Source organism: Elgaria multicarinata, chromosome 6, assembly GCF_023053635.1.
Source record: "Elgaria multicarinata webbii isolate HBS135686 ecotype San Diego chromosome 6, rElgMul1.1.pri, whole genome shotgun sequence".
In the NCBI taxonomy this organism is placed as follows: Eukaryota; Metazoa; Chordata; class Lepidosauria; order Squamata; family Anguidae; genus Elgaria; species Elgaria multicarinata.
This window is the reverse complement of record NC_086176.1, coordinates 86,487,029-86,512,210: the sequence shown is the minus strand read 5'-3', so window position 1 is coordinate 86,512,210 and position 25,182 is coordinate 86,487,029. Positions and strand designations below refer to the sequence as shown.

Below are 25,182 nucleotides of genomic sequence, written 5' to 3'. Positions count from 1 at the left end.
ACTAACTAATACTTTCTTGGCGGGGTTGAGTACTCTGAAACGGAAACCATTAGTTTCTCAGCAGCTTAGTATGAGAAACTAGCTAAATTTAGCCAATTAGGGTATTCGGGAGAAGCCAAGTTCGTTTTTGTTTTCGTTTTTTTACACCAGAGCTCGTTACAACTGGCTTCTAATCAGATCAAATTAGCACAATAAGAACCTAAGAAGTGCCCTGCTGGATCAGACCGAGGGTCCATCTAGTCCAGCACTCCGTTCACACAGCGGCCAACCAGCTGTTCAGTTTGTGTGCTGAAATTAAGTATATTAACACAGCCCTCCCCAAATCCTTGGAAAACCAGTCTCCATGTTTCTTCAAATTACTCTGGAAATTGTTTGCCTCTAATTGCATATTAACTAACAACATATGCTGTACCAAGCAAGCCTTTTCATTACATTCTGGGTGTTGGACTACTGTGTTTCTGTGAACCCCTAGCTCTTCTTAGTGTCTTAATGTTAAAGGTTTTTTTAAGTGATGGAGCTTTTCCATTCTCTGGGAGTGGTATACACAATAAAACCACCATAAGGCTTCTTTGAGAGGGTAGCATCTTGCCTTTTTCAGTGCACTTAAAAAGGGAGCTGGCATAAGCTCAGGAAAAGGAATGGTGCTACTGTTTAAACGTGACCTTTATCATCTCCAGTTCTTGCTAGAATTATTCGTTGGAGACTCCTCTGTCTTCTGCGTTCTGATGTTTGAAGAGAGGAAAGTGAATTCTTTATTGCAATGGATTGTAAATGCAAATGTCGGAGAGAGAGAGATAAAATGCTGGTGCTCAATTATGACCTTACCAAAGGGAATCCCAGGGACCATTTTAAAATATACTGAATTTCTTACACTACTGATTCCCTTCCCTACATAATAATGTGTCTTTGTACTTATATTCTGAAGGAAAGAATTCTGAAAATAGTAAGGCATCATGCTTATAGTGAGTCTGAAGTGGCGTGTAGATATGTCTAATTGGGTACAGCCCTTTTATTGTATGGTAAGTGAAAATTAGCAAATTGGCTTATTCATGTTGCCACATGGCTTTTAAAAGTTGTAAATCCCTCTGACCTTAATAACTGGCTGATAATGTGGCCCACACTGTTGCACATCTGTGCTTGTTAGTGTGTTATCAAGAAATCGCATCCTTCAGTTCTGTACTATTGGCTTTTTCTCCAGAGTCAGTTTGTGTGTTAACTGCTGTAGTTCATAAGCCATTTAAACAAGTCTTGCAACCCTAAACATTGTTGAATTTTAAATCTTTCCAGTATTTGAAAAAAACTATTCAGTCAAAGGTTTGGGGTATTGCAGCACTGTCTGGTTTTGCCAAAGAATCGTCCAGTGAAAACCAAGAATAGAAAGGTAGAAGGAAATTTATGTAATTTTGCACATAAACCATAAAAGAAAATTACTCTGTATAATCTAAACTATTAAATGTTTCTTGGTGATGTTTGAGTGCATGATGTAAAGAAAGTATGGAGCCTAACCTACCAGGAAATTCTCCCGCACAAGCTCTATTGAAATGAATGGCAGCTGTATAACAGTTCAGATTCTGTTCCATACTTCAGTTCAGTGGGGTTTTCACAGAATATCCTGGTGGATTTGTAGCCATGGTCTCTCATAAAGCAGTCCTTTCTCTCTTCAAATGTACCACCAACTTTTAATATTTTAACGTCTGTTTTTTCATTTATAATGTTTTTATGTCAGTTTTAAAGAATGAACACAGAATAGGATATTCATGCATAGGTTTTTTTTAAAAAAATTCATTTTTTAAAAAATACATTTTATACGATCTTGGTCTTTTTTTAACTTTTTGGGTATTTTGTTCATAATTGGAGCTGCACTTGTTACAGTTTGAGTTTTATGGCCTATAGAAAATATAAGACTAAAATTGGGGGAGGGGTAGTTGTTAAGTCTTCAAGAGAAATCTTAAGTGTAAAACAATGTATGCGGTTTTTAAAGTATTCTATTGGGTTTTCTAGGAATAATTGCATATTGAGAAAGTATTATAGATGTAATTGTTTAACAAATAAACTTCTGGTGGTTTGAAATTGGAACTGGCAGTGTTTTATGTATTCATTATCTAGAAATCCATTTTGGATTATTTTAATGAAACGTTTAGTATAAAACAGCTACCACATTTCAGCTTTTCATTAAGGGGGGGAGGACTTCACTAGGTAGAGGAGAGCAAAATTCATAACAAGATTTAAAGAACTGCTCTTTGATATATTCAATATTAAATAGCCAAAATAAAATTTCAGTGTCGGGCCAACTGATGAAGCCTCATGTTGACCAAAGGAAGTATGATGAAACCCAACAGCAAGCTGTTGGGTTCTGTACAACAGGGCCAGACAGACTTCAAGTTTGCAGGATCAACTTGGGTTTGGTTTTTTTGTGTTTTTTTACACCCATGGCCCACCAACTAGATCCAGGTACAAAATTCTAGCTCAGGTGGGCAAGCTACCTAGGCTAAGATTTAAGGGGAAAGGTGCTCCTGTGCACATGCTCAGCCCAGGAACTTGATGGGTACCATAACCAAGGTCACAGAAATCCATGTTCACTCACCTCCTAGTATTTTTCCGCTCCTAATGAAGGGGGCAAAGCCTTTTACTTCTTTGCTATTGTTAGACAATTGGAAGTCAGAAACCCTTGCTGATCTACTGCAAATTACCTAGAGATCTATTAGCAGTTCACAATCTACTTTCTACTCATTCCTTCTATGCATCGCATAAGCCTTTAAGACTCTTGCCTATTGAGAGGCTTAAACAGGTTGGTATATTTAAAGATTAATTGATCCTCCTGCCTTAAAGCTGTAGAAAAAAGCTATGTTCCACCTGTTCCCTGAATACTATTGCCACATAGCCTGTTAAATTGGCTTGTCCCTCTTCTATTGTTTTGTTTCTGCACCGTACTTCTGAGCAGAGAGAAGTTTCAGCATCCAGAACTTCCTCAACCTTCCTGAGAAGAAGAACATTAGAGACATGTGATGTATCTATCCGATAAGTTTATTTGCACTGAGGTTAAGATGAGAGTCCTCTGCGTTTCTACTCCAACAGATGCCAGATCCCTCTCAGCTGTCTAAGGGATTCCTGCAGAGAGACAAAATCAGTTCCCTTCATCTTAGATCCACTCCAAGCACCGCAGACTTCTGCTAAGCACACAGCCTTAACTCGCCTCCTCCCCTTGGCCTAGTAGAACAAAAGGTTATCAGCTCAAGTGACTGCAGGGGAATCGGAATCCCTTTGAAATCAGAGGGCCTGAGTTGTAAGGAACACATGGAAGGTAATTTAGACTGACCTCAAACACAAAACAGTATATTTTGCCTTGTAACACTTTTTAAAAGTTTAGTTTCCATAGTAATAATCAGTGGATGGCCTAAAATGTATGTGTATCTAAATAATGTATGCATATTTAAAAGTTGAATTTCCATGGTAGTAATCAGTGGAGGATGGTCTGAAATATAGTATGCATATCTAATTTAAATAATAGAGTCACAAAGATGGATATGAGTGAGGTAACAAACTTTGGAAGGAACTCTAGATTCATGTTTTGCCTGCAACTTCATCCAATTAGAGATGAACATTCATAAATTAATTGCTATCTACTGGTCTATGACTGTAATAAATTTGATTGATTAAATTAATTGCTAGAGGTAACAGTCCTACATAGTTCAATATTGTACACATGTACATGGACTCATTAGAATCATACCTGTGCTCTTGGCTTGCTATTGACTAAAAGCCTATCTTGTTCAGCATGCTGCCTTGCATAATGTCCAACTACACACCTTTGGGAAGACCGCAAGTAGAATATGAGAGGACAATTGTCCCCAGCAACTGCTATTCAAAGATGTACTGCTCTGACCCTGGAGGCAGCATATAGCCATCAGGACTAGTAGTCATTGATAGTCTTCTCTTCCATTAATTTGTCTCATCCCCTTAATGGGTGCCCATAAAGCTATATTCCCTCTTTTTCCTGTGCTGCCTTTCATTGAAATGTTCCACCCATAACATAATGAGAGAACAGTATAGGTAGAGCAGCTTTGTTAAGAAGAGTTCAATTTGGGAAGTAATCATTAAATTAAAGGTTAGCTTTGTCCAGCTAGTGATTTAACATAGGTTATATCCACAGGCTATCATTTACTAAGCTCTACTCCAAAGTATGTCCCACTGATTTCAATTGGCTTTACTCCCTAGTAAGTGTGCTTAGAAATGTAGCTGAAGAGTGTTAGGCCATCTGATACAACCTTTAATTGCTGTTTAAAGTTCTTGACCCTTTAATTTTGTGACAGAAACTTGCAGGCAGGATATAATTGGGTGCAGACAGAACTCTCAAGCAGCGTGTTCCAAAGTTACTAGGTAGAAGGTTCTCCTTGTTCTATTTATGTGGGCGACTGTGGCCTAAAAGTTCGAGAAGGCCAGTGTTAAAATATAAGTAAAGTGTGGGTTTCTAAAAATAAAACCACTCGCTTTGCTGTTTGAACAGACGTTAACTAGGATCACTGTATAAACATGGTTTCTAAATAGCACAAAAAAAAACCCAACTTCTCTTTAATTATTTCCATCATTTAGCTTTTTCAACAGAGTTCAGAATGATCTGCAATGTTATATTCCCAGACCACTTTTTCCCAGAATATCTGCTAAACCCAAAATAGAGTATTTTGAGAGATGGAAATGTGCCACTAAAGTCTGCGGGTTGGGGAAATGGGTAAGACTTTTACTTCTAACTGCTACATCAGATTCAGCATCTCTCTCTCTCTCTCTCTCTCTCTCTCTCTCACACACACACACACACACACACACTTTCAACCATTAGGCAGAATGAGGCAGATGCCTCAGGTGCCAAACACTGGGGAATATGGCAAGGCAGCAGTGTCAATCCCGTGCCCATTCCTCTTGAGCCCCCCCAGCTCTTCCCATCTGTTAAGAGGACAGGGCTGTGTATGCTGCATGGCCTATCTTGAACTCCCATGAGAGCGAAAGCCAAAACATTTAGCTCAAGGTATATTTTTAAAAAGACTCTGTTATTAGTCTTCCTAATTTTCTTATATAAGATTGGCTGCATCCCTAGTGGATCCAGAGCTTCCTTGTTGCATTGCTGTTGTGCTGCTTTACACCTATCCCTACCCACCCCCTCCTTCTATATACACACACACACACACACACACACACATGGGATGAGGGAATTGGCTGGAAGCCTTTTGGTTTTGAAGCAAATTGGAGCCATCCCAAATAATGGCTTCATAATTGGGGTACTCCCTAGGTAGCCCTAAGAATATATTTTGTATATTAAACTGTTAAAAGAACAAAAAATAGCCCAACAAGGACATGAGTTAAATGAACCGTGGAATATTGAGTGTCTCAGTAGAAAGGGGGGGGCGGAGAAATTAGTCACCCTCTCTCAGCCTAACCTACTACCACTAGTTGCGAGGATAAAATGTATGTCAGCCTGAGTATCTTAAATGAAGGTAGGATTTTTAAAAAATGTAATAATAAGAATAGAAAGTTTGTAATGTTAGGCAAAATGAAAATGTCAATTTGTACTTTTTATCTGACAGGCATCACATTTTATCTGTTTATTGGGTTATGTGAGGAAAGTCCTCTAGTTAAACTCCAGGAAAGCAGATAATTGTTTTAATCTGATGAATTTGTTTTTGAAAAATATATTAAATGTAGCGATATTATGTGTGGATTCACCTTCACACTTAATCTAAAAACCGTAAGCTAACTATTGCCACCTAGTGGGCAGCTAAATTTCCTGTATTGTCAGAAGTTACCTTCAAATTTTGAAGAGTCAAAGATGTTACAGGGAATATTGTATTGAGAAGCATTCTATCATGTGGGTCTGCAGCTGTAACTTAAAGTCCAGACATGGGTTTACCACCTGATCTGTTGTAAGAATCGGGCCTTTATTTATTGGTGGGGGGTGGAGGTTGTATTGTTTAGTTTTTTAGTATTTGGACTTTTTATTTATTTATTAAATAAATTTGCTTTATTTATTTATTTGCTGATTTATTTGATTTACTCCATTTGAATGACCAATAATTGTCATTCTGTGGATGACATACAGAAAACTATTAAAAATGATTTCAAATCACAGCTAGAAAAAAATACAATTCAATAAGATCCAATAAAGCAGCACTTAGACAACTATTTTGAACTGAGAAGGGAAACTAAAATAATCATGATGGCCAGTGGATAATACAAACCTAAAAGTGTCAAAGAGTAAGACAGACAGACAGTGTAATTCAGGCCAGGGAAAATAAAAAAAGTCTTTGCTTGGTTCTGAAAGGATATTTAAGTAGATGTCAGGCAGTCTTCTCTGGGGAGAGCATTCCATAAACAAAGACCCTTTCTCTTTTAGCCAGCTGCTGTATCTCAGCTTATGATGGCACTTGGAGCCACCACTAGAATGAGAACTTCTCCGAAATGAAATTTGGCTCTTGGAGTGAAAGAAGTTATTCACCCTGCCTTATATACAAGACACTTAGGGCTTCCGGACACATTCATTTCTATGGTAAAGTCCTTACAAGCAGTGACATTTTCCCCTTTGCACACAGAAAACCACTTGTGTGCAATAATCACTAGGTGAAAAAGTAAAAAACCACAGCGGAGGGAATATTGGTTTCAAAGCATTTGTTCTGATCAAATGAGTGCAGGAAAGTTCTTACAGTGACAAACTGACATGTGAATTTATCCACAGAGTTGGTCTAAAAGACAACAATTATTGTTTGTTGAGTGCTAGTTTCAGATTGCTGCTTTTGCAAATAAAATTTTATAGCACTCCAGTTACCTTGGGGAGATCAAACACTTTTAGATAATCAGCTTTTCAAACAAAGTATGTTACTTATACTACTATAGCCATAACAAAAATGTGAAACAACTAATTCTTGGAAGTTCATGGCCCTGGATATTCTTGTGGACACCTCTAGGCTATGTATAAGCATATTTAACTAAAGATAATCTTATGTACTCTGATGAGTAAGAGTATTAGCCAGTCTCTTGTTATATGGCTCAGACATATTTTTAAGTTCCAAACCAACGTTTCTTACCTCATAAGAAACCACAGCAGCTAATTGGCCCTATTTAGATCAGTGAGTTTCAGATGCTATCATTATGAAGCTTATTTTCTTCTCTAATCATGTACTTGCATAGCCAACTGGAAAATATCTACCCCACAACAACTGCAGCCATGAGACTATGAGGGCCTTGTTGGGAATCACATGCAAGAATGAACAACCAAATACCTCTTCAAGTTGTTGTACAAAACTTGTAGCTAGCCAAGGCGTAGGCAAAACAAACAAACACACTTCTGTCTCTAGCCGTGTTTTGTGGAAAAGATGGTCTAAGACCATAGATTGAAAGTCTATAATACTTGGCAATCGTTTCAGCACTCAGGAAGTGGGGTGACTTCACGTGAAAGCAATATTGGCTACTTTTCATGGCTTTAAGCATGGAAGCAGGACTGCGTAAAGGATAGCCTTCCCCAACCTGGTGGCCTCTGGATGATTCGGACTTCAGCTCCCATCAGCTACACCCAGCATGGCCAGTGGTTCGGAATGCCGGGAGTTGTAGTCCAAAACATAATGAAGGGCACTAGTATTTCATTAGTATAGACTACAGGTGAACTTTAGATTAGAGATGCAATTTGTTTATTTTTTTTGCAAATTTGTGTTCCACGGACCTATGTCTCCAAATCGTTTATATACCTAGCAACACCCCTTCTTTTTATATAATATGTAGTTAGTCCCTTTATAACTGCGGGTATACAATAGCATAGTAGGATTATCCCTTAATTATTTTATCTTAAAAGAAATTCAAAACACAGTGAAACCCTAACCTATTTTATCTGTTTATTTTCACATTTATATGTATATATAAATGTCTGACAGTTTTACACCAATCATAATAAGTGTAGTGTGGACTTGCACCAAAAAATCATATAAGAATTTAATATATACTGCTTTATTGTTTGCCATAGCAACTTGCATTCTTAGTCTTTCTTAAATATCTCCAACTCCATACTGCTGAGCTTGAAATTCTTGGAAATCCTCTGGGATGGTATCTGAAAATATGGAAGGAGATAAAAGATCAGTCTCTGTTGTTCCTATAGAACTTTGTTTCTTTCAAAGTTCAGATTAGGAAAAAGAGCATACTTATTGCAGACAGCTATAAAATATTTTTATGACTTCTATGAGAGCCAAACTACATGCGATGCTAAATGAGTAGTTTCTTACCTACCCAGCCACAATCACAATGAAAATGCACCCTCCGCAGCGCAACTAGTTTTTGGGGGGAGAAATCCCCATGATGCCAATGAGAGTTTTTGTCTTAAGGCTGATCGCAGTGTGTATGATTATTATTAGGGTCACAACTCGGGAGGGAAAGATTAAACCTCCTTTCCCCATGTGCCTAAGATTATTTTTTTTGTAACACAAAAAACCCCTAACCTAGTTGGGAATAATATATTTAGAGTCATGTCTAGTTTAACCTTCAATGTGGTCAAAGCACATCATACTCCTGAATGCCTTCACACTATGGGATTCTCCAAATGAACAATTTATAGCACACTTGTGACTGGTTACTCACAGAAGTTTATGGATTGATTACATGATATCGTGAATGACCAGGAAGTCTCCTGCAGTATCCATTGCCAATTCCACCATAAAAATAACAATTTTTTAAGTGGTAACATCCTAAAAAAAGCAGGATCATCTGCCACTAGATGGCGCTGTCTCAGTTAAAGTAAATGGAGGGGAAGTATTCAATTCAAAGCACATGGTCACCCCTCTCCGCCCATGTAATGCAGCACATAACAATTGCACCAAAAAGCAGGACGCACAAATGCCCTGGGTAAGCAAGGCAATTTCCACTTAATGGTTTTATCCTGGTTGCGCTTTTTATACTGTATTTCGTAATTGTGTTTTAACTTGTTGGGTGTTTTATTGTGGTTTTAATTTTTGTGAACCGCCCAGAGAGCTTCGGCTATTGGGCGGTATAAAAATGTAATAAATAAAATAAAATAAAATAAGATGCCCAATGTCACAGCTTACATATTACACTGATGCAGAGGTTTACAATTTTGGGCTGGCTGTGCAGGCCAAGGCAAAAATTGTAGCTGCCAGCCCTCCTCCTCCCTGGGATGGGCCAGTGCTTTCCGTGTCTGTCTTCTCAGTTTCCTTTTCAGTGCTCTGCATTTTTTTTTATCAAACCATAAGGTCTTCAGAGGCCTTTTATTATTTGAGATTATATCAGTTGTTAGGAAAGGTTTCAGATTTTCACATATGGCCTGATAGGATGGGCCAGTGGGGAACATGGCAGGTTAAGCACCACAACTTGAAAATACCATGAGTGCCTTCAGACAGCAGTGCCCAACCCTGCCCTGTCTGCTTTTTCTGTTCCAGAGCAGCAGGAGTGGGAGGCTTGTTTGTTTTTGCCAATTTGATTCTGTGTGGCCAAAATTCCCAGGAATCTTGGGCACATAGGTGCCAAACAACTCCTATCCTTCCTTCCAACTTCGGAGCCTAGGAGGCACAGGGGATCACATGCAACTTCTGAAGGCATCTCCACCCACCTCTTCAACTTTGAAGTTGGAAGGAGGGCTCACCTCTAATCACACTTGCTATAGGGCAGTGTCACACTCACCATGGCGAGCAGAACTATTGACACATGAACACGTGCCAGTTTAAGCCTGGACATCTCATGTAGGAAGCCATAGAATTAAATAAGGATATGCAGCCTATACAAATTTATTTGGAAACACATCCCATTGAATTCAATGGGCCTTCCTCCCATGTGAGACTGCACAGTAGGACTGCCACCTTAGGCGTATAGCCATTGAAGGCTTTTTTGGTAATCTTCAGAACATCTATGAAGGAGTTCTGAATGGCAGGACTTTGGCCTGAGGACTTGTTCAAACATTTGTACACTTGGCTATGGCCCAAGCAGCTTTAGGGATACAACTATTTGAATGAAGCCATGTTTGATCTTTTCAGCAGTGATTTTTATGAGAACCAACTAGTGTTTTCATATCCCAAAAATGCTCAGCATGGTTTAAGGATTATTCTTATTGCTGTTTTAATGTGACTGCTTAATTACACACTTTTAATTCTAAGTGTGTTTAGGAATAAAAGACATTTATACAACAGATAAAAGCATCAGTTTAATTCACATCCGTGCAGCCCAGAGACATGCGAAGTCAGATTAGACATAATGGCATAATGATTCTCAAAATCTACAGTGACCTTCATGCACACTGCCTAAAATAGTTTTTCTTTTTACATCTGCTCATTTAATAAGGCATGAGAGCAGCACAAGAGAAATCTTACCATTGCAGCGATACTTCAGATTGGACCAAATAATGTTTTCCTGAGAGAAGCAGAAAACACCGAGTCTTCCTCCACGCATGGTAGTGTCGATGGTAACTCCAGAATCTGCCACCAGTTCAGAACCTTCATAAAATCTTGCCCTTTGAAAGTTGAGCAAAGAAGACTGTTGTTTTATGTTGCCTGATCCTCTATGCACGTATACACAGAAGCAATTCCTTCTATGTTCAGTGAAGCTTTCTCCCAGGCCAGTATGTACACATAAAAAGGCACTGAAATGGTCTGCTAGTGAAAACAATAATAGTAATAATAACAATAAATTTATTTCTTATCTCCATTTGGATCGAGGCAGGGAACAATAAGTATAAAATACATAAAACCGAATTAAAAACATAGTATACATTATTAAAACATCCTAAAAACATCCTAAAGTTCCACTGGACAGGCCTGCCGGAATAGACCAGTCTTCATAGCTTTCTGAAATGCTAAAAGACTATTAAGTTGATGACTTTGAATTTCAGAGACACAGAGCGCTGGTCATTTCAAAAGCTTCCATACGTTTGTAACCAACATGTTTTATTTAAATCTGTTTTATATAATTTGTTGTGGCAGGTGAAAATGGCAACATTTTGGCGAAATGATAAAATCAGTGATGTGTGTGCATGCGTATATGGACACACAGTTCAACATGAAAATTTTGTGAGAGAAGATCCTTCTTTGCGCTATCTTTACCTAATATATCCAACCTGAGGTCTGTGCTGCAGGAACCAGCGATAGGAAACTTTATCTTTCCAGCCTACATTTCGAGGGTCTTTCCACAGCAATCTGACTTGGTCATTGGTGTCCCCTGTGTGCCAAAGTGAATTCCTGAGGTGTTCTCCAGGACCAGTCTTTGACTTAACAGCCTAGCAAGTACAAAGACCAGTCAAAAACAAATCGCCTTCAACATTCCGCCTCCCTCCCGAAAATTCTGAGGAAAAACAGCTTTAATTATCTTTCCATTATGTAATGGGAAGACAGGCACATGGACCCAAACAAACCAGCGTTAAGAAACTACAGCAGACAAACAGCCTGCCAATTTCTCCTTAGCAATCCCTAGATTGCTGAGAGATTTTGGTCATTTTGGCTCAAGCCACTACCTTCAGTTGAATACCAGGTTCTGCGACAGCTCTGAAGGGAGTTGCTTGCCAATAGGTCTGTTCAGTCTGTTTCCACATCACCACATAAAAGCTGGAGCTGTCTTGATAACCAAAAATGAAGCCGGCGTAGTCATCATCCGTCACCGTGTTCACATGGAAAGTACCTTCAAAATCGACTCCGTTGAAGGCTGTGTAACCTGTTCAATATGTGGGTATATACATCAAGTCCAAATCAATTAAGCAATATAGCTTTTGATCCAGCAATACCAGTTATTCCTTTGGATCTAATATGCGCAATCCAAGCCCACCAAGAACAGGGACGACCCACAGTGATGCAGGCACATCAGGCAGTGCGGAATGGGAGGAACAGGAAATTGCACTGCTCTCCCCACCCAAAGGCCCTGCTGCTGCCAGCTGGCTGGGCCCTCTCTTTCTCCCATGCTACGCCATGTCTGGCACCCGCCCATCCCCCTGTTCACCAGCCCGCCTCTTGGGCAGCCACTTCTACCTTCTTCCACAGCCACAGGGGTCTCCTGGCAGTGTCGGCTGAAATATCACGAGAGGTCCTGGCCACTTCCATGGCCAGGACCTGTCACAATATTGTGTCCAACTCTCCTGTGCAGCAGGGAAGAAGAGAGGGAGGGGATGAAGAGGAAAGCAGGCAGATGCCAGAGGGAGGGAGGGAGGGGAGGAGGGCACCCACACCCCCATCTCCATCTCCATGCTTACCAGCCACCCACTTCTCTCTTCTTCCACAGACATGGGGGCCTCCTGCCAGCAATGAGGAGGGAGGGAGAGGAGCCGTTGCTCCTCCAGAAGCAGCAGAATGGAGACACCAGCACCAGGGGTGGCATGATGACCTCCTCACTTGAGGCGGCGGGATGCCTTATTCCGGGCCTGACCAGGAAGATTCGATAATGTGCAACAAGTGCCCAATACAGAATCAGACCATTGGTCTCCCTAGCTGAGTATTGTCTACTTCAGCTTTTCCCAACCTTGTGCTGACTGGGGATTTTGGGACTTGTAATCCAACATATCTGGAGGGCGCCACATTAGAAAAAGCTCGTTTGCTGTGATGGACAGCAGTGCTCCAAGGCTTCAGGCAGGGGGTTTCTCAGTCCTGCTAGCTTGAGAGCCTTTAACCAGAGATGCTGCAGAGATTGCTTTTATCCATGCAAACTGTGCTTCTAGCACAATCTCCCTACCCTTAGGTGACAAGGGGATACCTGAACTGATTCCAGAACTCCTTCCCGTGCTCCCTGCCTAACAAGAGGTTGGTGCTCTTGGAGCCGAACGTGTAAAGCTGTTTGTGTACAATGGCCATTCTAGCTGGGAATCCTGGGAGTTGCAGTCAAAGATCTGGTTGCGGGAGGCGGATGTACCACGAAGGTGCACATTTCAAGCATCCTGGATGTAGGATACATGATGGGTATCTCTCTAGCAATCTTTTGAGTCAATGATGTGATGCCCCAGGAACAGGAAACTGTTTGTGGATTGCTGTGTGAATGTCTACAGAACAATGTGCACATACCAACAGCAAGTCCAGGATCACTGTTCATGGTCTGCACAATCTCCATACCCTGCAAAAAAAATAGAAGCAACATAGTTAATGAAACAAAGAAGTGTAGTAAAGATGTTTTGTTTGTTACAGTCGTATCGGAAAGGATGGGGAAGACTGCATTCCTTGCCAATTACCAATCTGTATCACATAATGAGTCTACGCAAATCTTCTTTGGCTGTGGGTGTTTCCACACAATGCATTTATTGTGTGCCCATCATTCCCTATTCACAGTTGTTTGTGGGTTCTTTAGACAACCTTCCAGTTTCACTTCTGTGTCTAAAAAAACACTTTCAGCAAGATTTTTTTGAGCAAGGAAGTATAGTATTTAATTATAAAAACCAAAGAAAACATTTTTTTACTTGTGTATTTGTACTACTCTGCTATACCACAGTGCCACCTAGAGGTTATGCAGCAGAGAAGCCGGAAAGGAAACACTTCTTGTGTAGTGCTTAGATCTCAATTTTGTGACGAAACTGAAAGTAGATACAGCTGATTAACAGTTGTTAACAGCCTCGTGTAATATCCAATGGTACTTGCTCTCTATCAAAAAACACAGAGGCTTCCATTACTTCAACTTTTACTGTTGACAATTATTATATGGGAAATAGAATTTGATTTCCTGACCATTTCTTGTTTCTCAAAAAGCAAATTTCTGGCTCTTGTGGTATGGGTGAAGTTTGGAAACATGTGGCTATTATATAGTGGATTCTCAAAAGACAACACTATCTGGCCCGACGCCTTCTTTCTCTCCTGTAGCCTCCTCTCATACAGGCCCTGCCTGTACATGAGTCCATAGCTACTGGATTTTGGTTGGGATCTAACCCTCCCCCCTTGCACAAGTGGAAACAATTCTATGCACACATGGGGAATTCCCAATCCCCCCCCCACAACACACACACACAAATTCTCCCATCTGAGAGGCCCCTCACACACACCCCGAAAATCTGTTCCAGGGAATCAGGGGCTCTCAGGGCCACATGGGGATTGCAGCTGGAAGGAATATCAGAGATCATCCATCCCTGCACATGAGCAGTGTTTCTTATGCAAAAATCATTTTAATTCAGGGGAAATTATTACCTTTGGTTCATTTATGAACAGGACTGAGTCCTTTGCCGCAAAAATTCAGATTGTTTTCCTTTGATACCTCCCAGCTCATTTCAAAGCCAGAATGAAGCATAATCAATTTTGAAAAGTTTGGAGAGATGTTTTTCTTTGTTTTGCAACCTATCATTCCTTGCAAGTTTTAGATATTCAAAAATGCTTTACCTGGTTCAGAACGACCCAGTTTGGATCAGTCTGAGCATCCCCTTCTGGATCCAGGACAACAGTCTGATAAGCTCTGAAGTCTGTCAGGGTGATCTCTGCATTCTCGGGACAGACATCAATCCGATCGATCACTGTGTCTTGATCAAAATCCGATTCGCAGATATCACCAACTCCATCACCTGGACACATAAATGTAACACTCAAGTGTTGTCATTGACAGCTCCTGTTGGAACAACTATTTGGTGACAAGAGAATAACCGACAGATGTTCATTAGCAAACCACATAGATATGCAGTAATTGTATGAGGCTGTTACTACAAGAACCGGTTTCTGAATGCCTCCAACAGGCTGAGTTAGCAGTCCAAAGGGGAGCAATAAACTGAGTTATGGATCCCAGGGGAAACTGAGTGCATAGCTGCGTTAAGCCACATTGCAAACCACTGTGGAAGACTCTTGGAGAAGCCAATTTGTGGACTCACCCCATTTTAGGTTTTGCCAATTCCCATGAAGTGGATTTACTATTCTTGTACCTTTACTGCCAGGTATTGGGAGTGGTGTTTGTTGGTTTTGCAGCCTAAGGTGCCAAAATGACTCGGCTGGCTTTGACGTGGGGGAGGGGTGCCATTTGCTGTCCCACCTCAGTCAACACAATGTCTTGGGCCAGTCCTGGGTAGAGAGTCTGGTTTGAAAAACTAGCTCTTCATACAAAGCTCTGAGTTCTCAAGACCCTGTTCTCACAAAGGGAAACTTTTCACTCCTGGTATAGAGAATAGAGGCCTCTGTGGGACTTTTATGCCAGTTTTCCTTTGACGATCACAAGGCACTGTGCTGCCACAATATATGCAATGCACTGGGGTAAAAAGACTGAGGTAGAAGGAGAGGAAAGAGGAAGAAAGAGGCCAGCCTTACTGTTGTCATCTTCCTGTCCTGGGTTAGGAACCAGACGGCAATTATCTGGGCCTGGAGGAACAAGGTCTGGAACCCCATCATTGTCATCATCATCATCACACTCGTCCCCTAACCCATCTTTATCAGTGTCAAGCTGGGAGCTGTTAATGACAGTGGGGCAGTTGTCTGTGCTGTCCTGGTGTCCGTCCCCATCACTAGGAACAAACCAAGAGAAAGTCTGGAAAAAAAATCTTCCCAGTTGGAAGAATCTTCTTCAAACTACAGATTACATTAATTGGATAGCTGAGGCTTATCTCTTTTTTTTTACTCTACAGTAAGTGTGTGTGTGATCCCCAATCAGAGCAGGACCACTGTGCACCAGGACGTGGGAGTAAGCATTCCAACCCACCACCATTTGGATCCCAAAATCTATCTTTGATTTGGTCTCTTTGAATTTCTTTCAAAAAAGCCAAGGGGGATAATTGATTAAGGACTGCTGTACTGGGGGAGGCCAATACTCCCCCGCCCAGTGCTGTTTCCTCAATGTAATTCACCCCCATTCATCCCCACACCTCTTATTTGCCTCTAACTGGGCAAATAATCAACTTGGAGAAGCTATATAAATGGCACAGGGATAGGGGAAGTTAATCACCATTCACACACTGCGCCCAAGGGAGCTTTCAAAATATATTCAAAGAGATGCAAGCACCAAATTTGGATGTGACAAAATTTGACACAAGGAACAAATATTTTGTGGAAATACATTACAATTTAGAATTTGTTGATTCCAACAATGGGTATAATGAATTTAAAACAATGTAAGCTTAAATTTGACGCTGAAATTGCAGTGAAATTAGTAAAAGCGTACTGGCTTGCACCAGAGCAGAGTTTGATTCGGCATTATTCTTGTTACATTTATTACATCAAATTTACCTACCTGTCTTGATTGGTGTCACAGGAATCCCCTACCAAATCATTGTCAACATCTGACTGTAAACAAAAAGATAAAATTATTACAATACTACATTGCAAAAGGGGGAAAGTACATGATTACAATGTTGAAAGTCTCTGCAATGCAATACAAGTCTTTCAATACTGCATATTAGCATGGAACTAATATTTGAAAAGATGGATTGGATCCCAAGTGTGTATAAATTCTGTGCTCTATAGGCACAGATTATTTATCCTTAGATGTTCTCCCTCATAACAGCCTTTTCATTTATTTATTTTTAACAATTAAAGTCCTATGAATAAGCGAGACCATTTACTAACATTGGGTCTAATGTCAGTGTTTTGACCAATGAAGGGCTCCAAAATAAAGCCCATGTTTTATCTGTAAAAAGTCCCAGGCTGAATCTGCTGCTTTTTATTTATGGATCTCCAGTAACAGAGCTGGAAAAGACACTTACCAGAGATCCTTGGGGCCAGTCAGGGCTAGACAGACCCATAATGAAAAGCAGCTTCATATATTCAACATTGCTACTATAGCAATGCACCCTCTTCAGTTTCTCAGTTAAAATTTTACCATTCATATCTATGTATGTAATGATATATCAACCCATGCATGGGTTGATTAAATTGTCCCACATTGCACAGGAAAGCAATGTACAGCAGTGTCATGGTCCAGACTAAACCTTCCACAATGTCATAGGTTTTCTCTTTCTGCGTATGTGATGCCAAACAAGGCCTGAACAACTCCTCGTTAATGACAGGCAGATGAGCTCCTTCTCATTAATGACCTTCCTGAAGCTGGAAAAAAATCGTTCTTTTTTGGAAGGCAATTAGTAGGTGATTGGCTGTTTTAATCTGTTTCTTTTTCAAAAAAATTTTTTCACAGTGTGAATGTGCATATTTATTCAATTCCCTGTAACATCAAATGACAACTTGCATTTCAGCCACTATAGACCAAACGCCATAGAGATTCCATGTGATTACACTGACCTGAAATGGGGGCAATGGCATATTCAGCTACATCTCAAATGAGATAATTGAATTGGTTCATGCATGTGTAAATACGCCCTCAGGAAGGTTGCAAGATATTTACCTCTCTTCATTTTTTTTATCCAAACAATACAAACAATACAGTAGGGATGTGCTCCGCTTCTAATCGGACCGGCGAATTAGAAGCGGAGCGGGGTGCTTCGCCTCCCCTTAAGGCGGAGGCGAAGAGGATTGGGGGGCCGGCGGAGCGTGGCGAAGAGGATCGAGGTGAAGGTGGATCCTTCACCTCAATCCGGAGCTCCGCCGGAAAGGTAAGTGGGGTTTACTGGGCCCTGCCGCTGTCGCTGTCGCCCATGCGGCGACAGCGGCAGGGCCCAGTAAAACCCCCCCTCCTCTCTCTTACCTGCCTCCGTCCGCGGTCCGTCGGCTTCTTCAATTGAGCCCGCGGTTCAACCAGGAAGTCTGGGCCACACTTTTTCAATTGAAGAAGCCGACGGACCGCAGACGGAGGCAGGTAAGGCCCCCCTCCCCCTTGGTCCCTTACCAGGCTCTGCTACCGTCGCCTCTGCTACGGTAAACCCCCCCCGCCCTCCTCTCCTGGCCTTACCTGGCACCACTCCCCTCCACTGCGGAGCTCTGATTCGGAGCTCCGCGGCGAAGAGGAGCGGAGTATGGGCGGAGCGGCGCGGAGCAGAGCGGGCCGATCCGAAATTTTCAGATCGGCCCGCAGGGCGGAGCGGGGGGTCCGTGCACACCCCTACAATACAGTATAAAACCCTACCCCATAATACACAATAATATAAAGTAAACAATTTAATAAACATATATTTTAACGTCAAAATATTTTATACCTTTTGGTTACTGTTCTGCTGCTGTTTTCATGTTTAGTGTTTATGTTGCCATTGAAAGGATGTTTTCAATTGTTAATGTGTTGACTTTGTTGTAAGCCATCTTGAACTCCTTAAAGATGAGGCATGATATAGATGTTTTCAAATAAATAAAATAAGTTGCCAGAACAGGATTGACAATGATCTTAAATTTAATGACCTTAAATGTACCGACCTCTTTTTACTTTCACTGAAGACCAAAGCCTTTCCTGCTGTCACTCACCTGATTGGGGTTGCTAATATCTGGGCAGCTATCACAAGCATCACCAACACCATCATTATCCTGGTCTTTCTGTTCCCGATTGGGAACCTTCTGGCAGTTGTCCAAAACATTCTTAATACCTGAATGAGAGGATGACATACAGTCAGTGTTGTCCTTTGAACACCCTACCAGTTAGTAATAGTCAGTGTGGCTTGATGCAAAGCTTATTGGATGTGTCCTAGGAAGACCTTGTTTCAGATCACTTCTTGGCCATTAAGAGGGCTGGGAAACCTTGGACCACTTGCAACCTGCCCCCCACCCCCCGCCCACATAATCGGCTTCAAAAGCTTCTTGTGAAGGTGAAATGTGATGGCTCCATATGTCATTCTGAGCTTCTTGGGGAAAGGTTATTTATACAAAATAGTACACACACAAAACACATGGGGATGACCAGTGGGTGCTGATGGCTCCAATTTCGGTGGGGCTGTGAATCCATTCTGGATTTCAATCAGAACCAAACAGAACCCTAAAGGAGCTATCTGAAGTCTGAACCATGTTCCCAAAATAGGTTCAGCACCTTGGATTGTTCCTTTTGAGTTCCATCTGGTTCTGACTAAAACCCAGAATGTATTCACAGTCCCATCGAAATCGGAGCCACCAGGCTCCACTGGTAATGATGATGATGATAATAACAATAATAATAATAATCTATATAAATAAAAATGAAAAAGACTGTTCGTTACTGTCGTTATATCTCCGAAAGTTCTTCACCGATTGCTTTGAAATTTTGACACAGCGTTGCGTTCGAATACGCGAGCGTTGTTATGTAACTATGTTCTCTATGGGGTCAAAGGTTTGTCTTAAAATCGAAGAAATAGGCCTCCTCAAAACCAGTCCTGCTGATCATTGTGACGTCACCAACCAGTAGGCCAATCCGCTGCCTCTGCCTCCTCTCCTATTTGCATGTACTCTCGCAATTGGCTGAGTGAATATAGATGTCACACCTGTGACAGTTACACGTTCTGAAGAAAGGTAACTGCCAGGAGTTTCCAGTAACCTCCTCACCGTAAAAACATGCTTTTATATCTCCGAAAGTTCTTCACCGATTGCTTTGAAATTTTGACACAGCGTTGCGTTCGAATACGCGAGCGTTGTTATGTAACTATGTTCTCTATGGGGTCAAAGGTTTGTCTTAAAATCGAAGAAATAGGCCTCCTCAAAACCAGTCCTGCTGATCATTGTGACATCACCAACCAGTAGGCCAATCCACTGCCTCTGCCTCCTCTCCTATTTGCATGTACTCTCGCAATTGGCTGAGTGAATATAGATGTCACACCTGTGACAGTTACACGTTCTGAAGAAAGGTAACTGCCAGGAGTTTCCAGTAACCTCCTCACCGTAAAAACATGCTTTCATATCTCCGAAAGTTCTTCACCGATTGCTTTGAAATTTTGACACAGCGTTGCGTTCGAATACGCGAGCGTTGTTATGTAACTATGTTCTCTATGGGGTCAAAGGTTTGTCTTAAAATAGAAGAAATAGGCCTCCTCAAAACCAGTCCTGCTGATCATTGTGACATCACCAACCAGTAGGCCAATCCACTGCCTCTGCCTTCTCTCCTATTTGCATGTTCTCTCCTATTTGCTCTTATAGGTCATTGTGACATCGCCAACCAGTAGGCCAATCCACTGCCTCTGCCTTCTCTCCTATTTGCATGTTCTCTCCTATTTGCTCTTATAAGTCATTGTGATATCGCCAACCAGTAGGCCAATCCACTGCCTCTGCCTCCTCTCCTATTTGCATATTCTCTCACAATTGGCTGAGTGAATATAGATGTCACACCTGTGACAGTTGCACGTTCTGAAGAAAGGTAACTGCCAGGAGTTTCCACTAACCTCCTCACCGTAAAAACATCCTTTTTTAAAAACCAAACAGTAGGCCAATCCACTGCCTCTGCCTCCTCTCCTATTTGCATGTTCTCTCCTATTTGCTCTTCTAGGTCATAGAAGCAACAATCTTGACAGGACCTTTCAAAGGTGAAGATGTCCTCATTCCTCGCATTCCTATGATTCCAACAGATATGCCATTTCAATTTAAGAGATTGCAATTCCCAATTCGATTGGCGTTTGCAATCACCATCAACAAAGCTCAGGGCCAATCTTTAGAATTGTGCGGTTTAGATCTAGACACAGATTGCTTCTCACATGGACAATTATATGTTGCGTGTTCTAGAGTGGGCAAACCAGACAATCTCTATATCTACACAGACAATGGAACAACTAAAAATATTGTATATCCACAAGCATTGTGAAATTAAACATAGTAGAAACATCCGCTTTGTCTTTTCTTTCTTTTCAATTTAACCAGACTGAGCCACAGCAACGCGTGGCAGGGTACAGCTAGTAATAATAATAATAATAATGGGTTGGATCCAAATTTAGTCATACTTAAAGTAAACCCACTGAAATCAGTGGGCTTAAGTCAGGCATGACTAAAATAAGTCCCACTGATTTTGTTTGCCCTACTTTAAGTATTATTAAATCTGGATCCAACCCAATTATAATCATCATCATCATCATCATCATCATCATCATCATCATCATCCTATTCTTATTTTGGCCAAGAGTCAAAGAGTTCCATGTGCTTGGAAGAACTTCAGGAGCTTTGCTGATTCTCACTTGTGACTGCAGGCCCTCATGGTGTGGTTGCTGCATCTCCATCTTCAGGAGCAGCTTTTAGGGGAACTGAGAACTGCCGTGGGAAAGGGGGGCCTGACCATCCCCACTGCCTATACTGAAGCCCGAGTGTAAGCCCAGCCCAAGGGCTGATGTGCAAAACATTCCCTTTAATGCTAGGTGCCCCCTGCACGAGTTTCAGATGTGGCGCCGACATGAAGGTTTACCCACCGTCCCCATCCATGTCATCATCACAAGCATCTCCTTTGCCATCTCCGTCAGTGTCTCGCTGGTCATTGTTTAAGACATTGCGGCAATTGTCACAAGCATCGCCAAAGATATCCTGGTCGCTATTTCTCTGGTTAACGTTAGAAGCCAGCACACAGTTATCCTGAAACAGAGAAAAGCCAACTCCTTTCGACTACAGCTCTTGCACAACACCAGTACTCATCAGGACTACTGACTTTCCTTTTGCAAGTGACAGCAAGTGGAAACAGTGAAAGGTCTTGTGGTGCTTTGAAGATTAAGAACTATATCATGGCATAAGTTTTAGTAGGCCAGAGACCACTTGAAAAGATGGTCTGAAATGGTTATAAATACTCTGAGTATAGAAAGCTGGCTGTTACTTTTTTGCTTGGTTTTGCAAAGTGAGGCCTAAATGGTGTCATCTTCCTATGCAGAGCACAAATTAATATACAACCCAATCAAGCCGCTAGAAGATTCAAAGCAAGGGGTGAGACACATTCCCAACTGGTCCCCTCTTGATGATCATTTGACATGGCAAGATTAATAAAAGAAATAAACACCGATAGAGAGACAGTAACTTTCTGGAGTGAGTTTGCTATCGCCAGTCTCGTTTGAGTCCAAATTCCACAGACTGAAATTTGCAAATGATTTCAGTTCTGTGGCTTACGCTGGAATCTCCCTTTTGAGCTTTCTTGCTGATGCACATCAGTGCTTAAATGTCTGCTACAAAATGTCCTGAGTGATCGAAATGCTCCCCCATCGATTTCTGTCACCATTTTTAATAGCTGGTTTGGTCTGTTTGCATAGAGACTCACCAGTTTAATCTGCATCCGTGGCAAACAAGCACTATCGTAGATATGGATGAATGAGAATTTCAGTTCAGTGCACAAATCACCCGAAAATGCCCCATTTGCAACCCCAAATGTGAACAGGAGTGCCTGTCTATTTAATTTTTTTGTAAATTCTCAAACTTGTGTTCGCATTTGCAATGCTAAAACAGGCACAACTTCAAGTATGCATTTTTAAAAATGTGCAAGTTTTGAAAAATGTGTATTTTCCCCCGTCTGAACAAACTGAAAAGCAAATTGCAAACAAGAACAGAAGCAAGCCAGACTGAACTTTGAAGTAAGATTTAGAGAATTTCAGCAAGCTCAAGCATTCCTGGTTCTCCCATCCCTTTTGGTAGATGGTGACATACATCACATTAGAATATGTGCAGGTAAAGCAATGCCTGATAGGACGGTTGATGTTGTCTGGTTTGTGCCAATGTAGCTAGATATAGGACAGATGTAAATTACAAAAAATGAATAATTGGTTAGAACCAGATCTATAGTCAAGATTAGAGCAGACCCACTGAACTCATTAGGACATTAGCCATGTCTAACTCAAGATCCATTCATTTCATTGGTCTACTCTAAACTTAACTATAGATCTGGATCTAACCCAGAACTTCGGCTATTGGGCGGTATAAAAATGTAATAAATAAATAAATAAACCCAATATGTGTAACCGGTACCTCATTGTTGGGAATGCCATCCCCGTCGGCATCATCATCGCAGGCATCTCCTATTCCATCTCCATCAGCATCTTCTTGTCCAGAGTTTGGAACAAATTTGCAGTTGTCCTAGAGGGAAAACAAGATGGTCAGAGAGAAGCAATGACCCCAACCTGTTGCCTTCCAGTTGTATTGGACCACAACAATGGGAGTTGCACTCTGGCACATCTGAAGGGCAGCAGATTGGGAAAGGTTGCTGGGGGTGGGTGGGTTGCCTCGTTTCTCACCTTGCAAATGCCCTTCCCCAATAGAATGGTGGTTACAACGAAGGTCAACGAAAACACCATTTTTAGTCTTCTTATCCAGACCCCGATAAGATCTCCTTACCTTCCTGCAGCTTTCAGCCGAGCAGGGAAGTTCTTCATCAGCATAGCCGTCGATATCGAGATCTTTTCCACACACAAAGCCATCGCCAGCCCAGCCAATGCCACACTGCGAGAAAACGTATTACAGGACTAAAGCAAGGCTGGAGGTGCCATTGTGCCGCACGGTCCCTTTGGTATAGGAATGCAGAGGACTTGCAATAGGCTCCCAAGGGGACAGTGTCATGACCTACTCAGGGCCAAATGCTTTTGGGCAAAACGATCCTACCGTTTAGTGTGGGGAGCTCTGCCAGCAGGGCAAAGCGAACAGGGGAGCCACGTCTTCCTTTCCCCATTTTCTGTCTTTCTTTCTTGAACTGTTTCGCTCCCATTCCAATGGGTGGGAAATGAAGGACGCTAGCCCCAGGGCTGGTGTAGCTCTCCCCCAATTCTGGAAAGGTGTTGGCACAAGAAGGCTGCAGGTTCTCTGGATCCACAGCCTTTCCAGGCACACCCAGGGAGCACCTCCAGAATGCTTCCCTTTTAGCGCTCTCTAACGTCAGAGTAGCCCTGGCTGTGAAGAGGTCCGTAGAGGACACTTATGAGGTTGAGTCTCTCTTTCTATCACCATGAAGCAGGGTGAGGTGCCTGCATCAGGCGGCGGAGCAGGAAGAGCAGTGAACTGCGCTGCTCCCCCTTGCCCCTGCCGCCGCCCTCCTGCCTCCAGTGGGTGCTCTGGAGAGCCCCGCTAGCCACTTTCCCTCATTGGCATTTGCCACAGTGAGAGAACTGCTGGCAGGGCTCTTTAGAGCAGCCGCCCATCCTCTATTGCCGTCATCATGCTCATTCCTGGAGGCAAAGGCTATCAGTGGCTACTAGCCCTGATGGTTGTGTGCTATCCCCGGTATTCGAGGCAGTAAGCCTGGGTGCACCAGTTGCTGGGGAACATGGGTGGGAGGGTGCTGTTGCACCATGTCCTGCTTGTTCATCCCTGGCCAATGGCTGGTTGGCTACTGTGTGAACAGAGTGCTGGACTAGATGGACCCTTGGTCTGATCCAGCATGGCTCTTCCTGGGTTCTTATGTTCTTACTTCCAGCTCTCCATACAGCCAGCCCAGCAGCAAAGGTAAGAAGGGGACACCAAAGGCAAAGGGGAAGCATGTGTGTGATGGGAAGAGGGATGCGACGCAGCGATGTGGGTTCTCTTCCTCCTTAGCCATCGAGAGAGCATACACTGGGGAGGCTCCCTGGGAGAGGCCTCTCTCTCCACCTTCGGAGACAAAAAACCGAGAAATCCTACAGCTACTGGGGCTGTCTCCCAGGGACAGTAGGACCGCACCCTGAATGGATTCATTTGGATTTTTTTAAAAATATGGGGATATACAATGTTTCTCCCCAACAGACAGCGCAACATAAGGTGATTTAAAACAAAACAAAAAACACGGATGTATCCCAAATTATGTTTTTTATTGAAGAATGTCATCAAGTTATGGAAAAAAATCAGCAAGAGCATCAACTTACCACACATGCGATATCTCCTTGCCGTACTTCAGAGCATTGGGCATGGATGCTGCAAGGGTTCAGGCCTCGATTCTTACAGCTTCGCTCAGCCCTGCACCCCCTGACCTGGTCGCCAGTAAATCCTATCTTGCAAGCTCCACAGCGGTAGGAACCCTTTGAGGAAAGCAAACAAGCCCATAAGCCACACATTCATTGCTTTTAACTAGGGCCGTTGCCCAATTAAAGAAATCTCAGTTGATTAATTAACTGATTTGCAAAAAACAAGACTTCTGATGTAAAAAACATATTTCATTTGCTTTTAGACAGGAATGTCATAGGAAACATTTCAGAACAGCCCTGAGGCACCCAAGTCAGGGTTGCACAGACATTCAGCAAGTTTCAAAGGCTTGCTGCTCTTGGATATATTCATGATTAAATAGTGAAAAATAAAATTGCTACTGATAAGTGTGCCGAAAAAGTATGTTGAAACTCTATCTGGTTTCTATTCAGAAGAGGGTTTCTCTCCCGTGCAAAGAGAATAGGAATGCCAAGGCACAATTTTTGGAAGGTGAATCACATTTGGAGAGGTGGGTCACAGTTGCGCAGAACTATCTTATGCTACGTAGTTGAGGTTCTTTCACTTTCACAATTAAGAACTGCATTTCCCCCGCTCTAAA

At 42.0% G+C, this 25,182-nt stretch overlaps 1 protein-coding gene across 2 annotated transcripts in view; it reads right to left on the bottom strand.

Moving 5' to 3' along the window:
• Positions 1-7,863: 7,863 nt before the first annotated feature.
• Positions 7,864-25,182, bottom strand: part of THBS4 (thrombospondin 4) — a 54,417-nt gene continuing 37,098 nt past the window's right edge. For both annotated transcript variants that reach the window (XM_063128651.1, XM_063128650.1), the window contains 13 exons: positions 24,527-24,679; positions 23,031-23,135; positions 22,665-22,772; positions 21,134-21,293; positions 18,249-18,367; positions 16,135-16,187; positions 15,219-15,412; positions 14,310-14,488; positions 13,014-13,062; positions 11,483-11,679; positions 11,076-11,248; positions 10,347-10,486; positions 7,864-8,083 (listed from right to left, as the gene is read on the bottom strand). In XM_063128651.1, the coding sequence (XP_062984721.1) occupies positions 8,022-8,083; positions 10,347-10,486; positions 11,076-11,248; positions 11,483-11,679; positions 13,014-13,062; positions 14,310-14,488; positions 15,219-15,412; positions 16,135-16,187; positions 18,249-18,367; positions 21,134-21,293; positions 22,665-22,772; positions 23,031-23,135; positions 24,527-24,679 (1,692 nt within the window). In that variant the 3' untranslated portion in view covers positions 7,864-8,021. The remainder of the gene's footprint in view (positions 8,084-10,346; positions 10,487-11,075; positions 11,249-11,482; positions 11,680-13,013; positions 13,063-14,309; positions 14,489-15,218; positions 15,413-16,134; positions 16,188-18,248; positions 18,368-21,133; positions 21,294-22,664; positions 22,773-23,030; positions 23,136-24,526; positions 24,680-25,182) is intronic.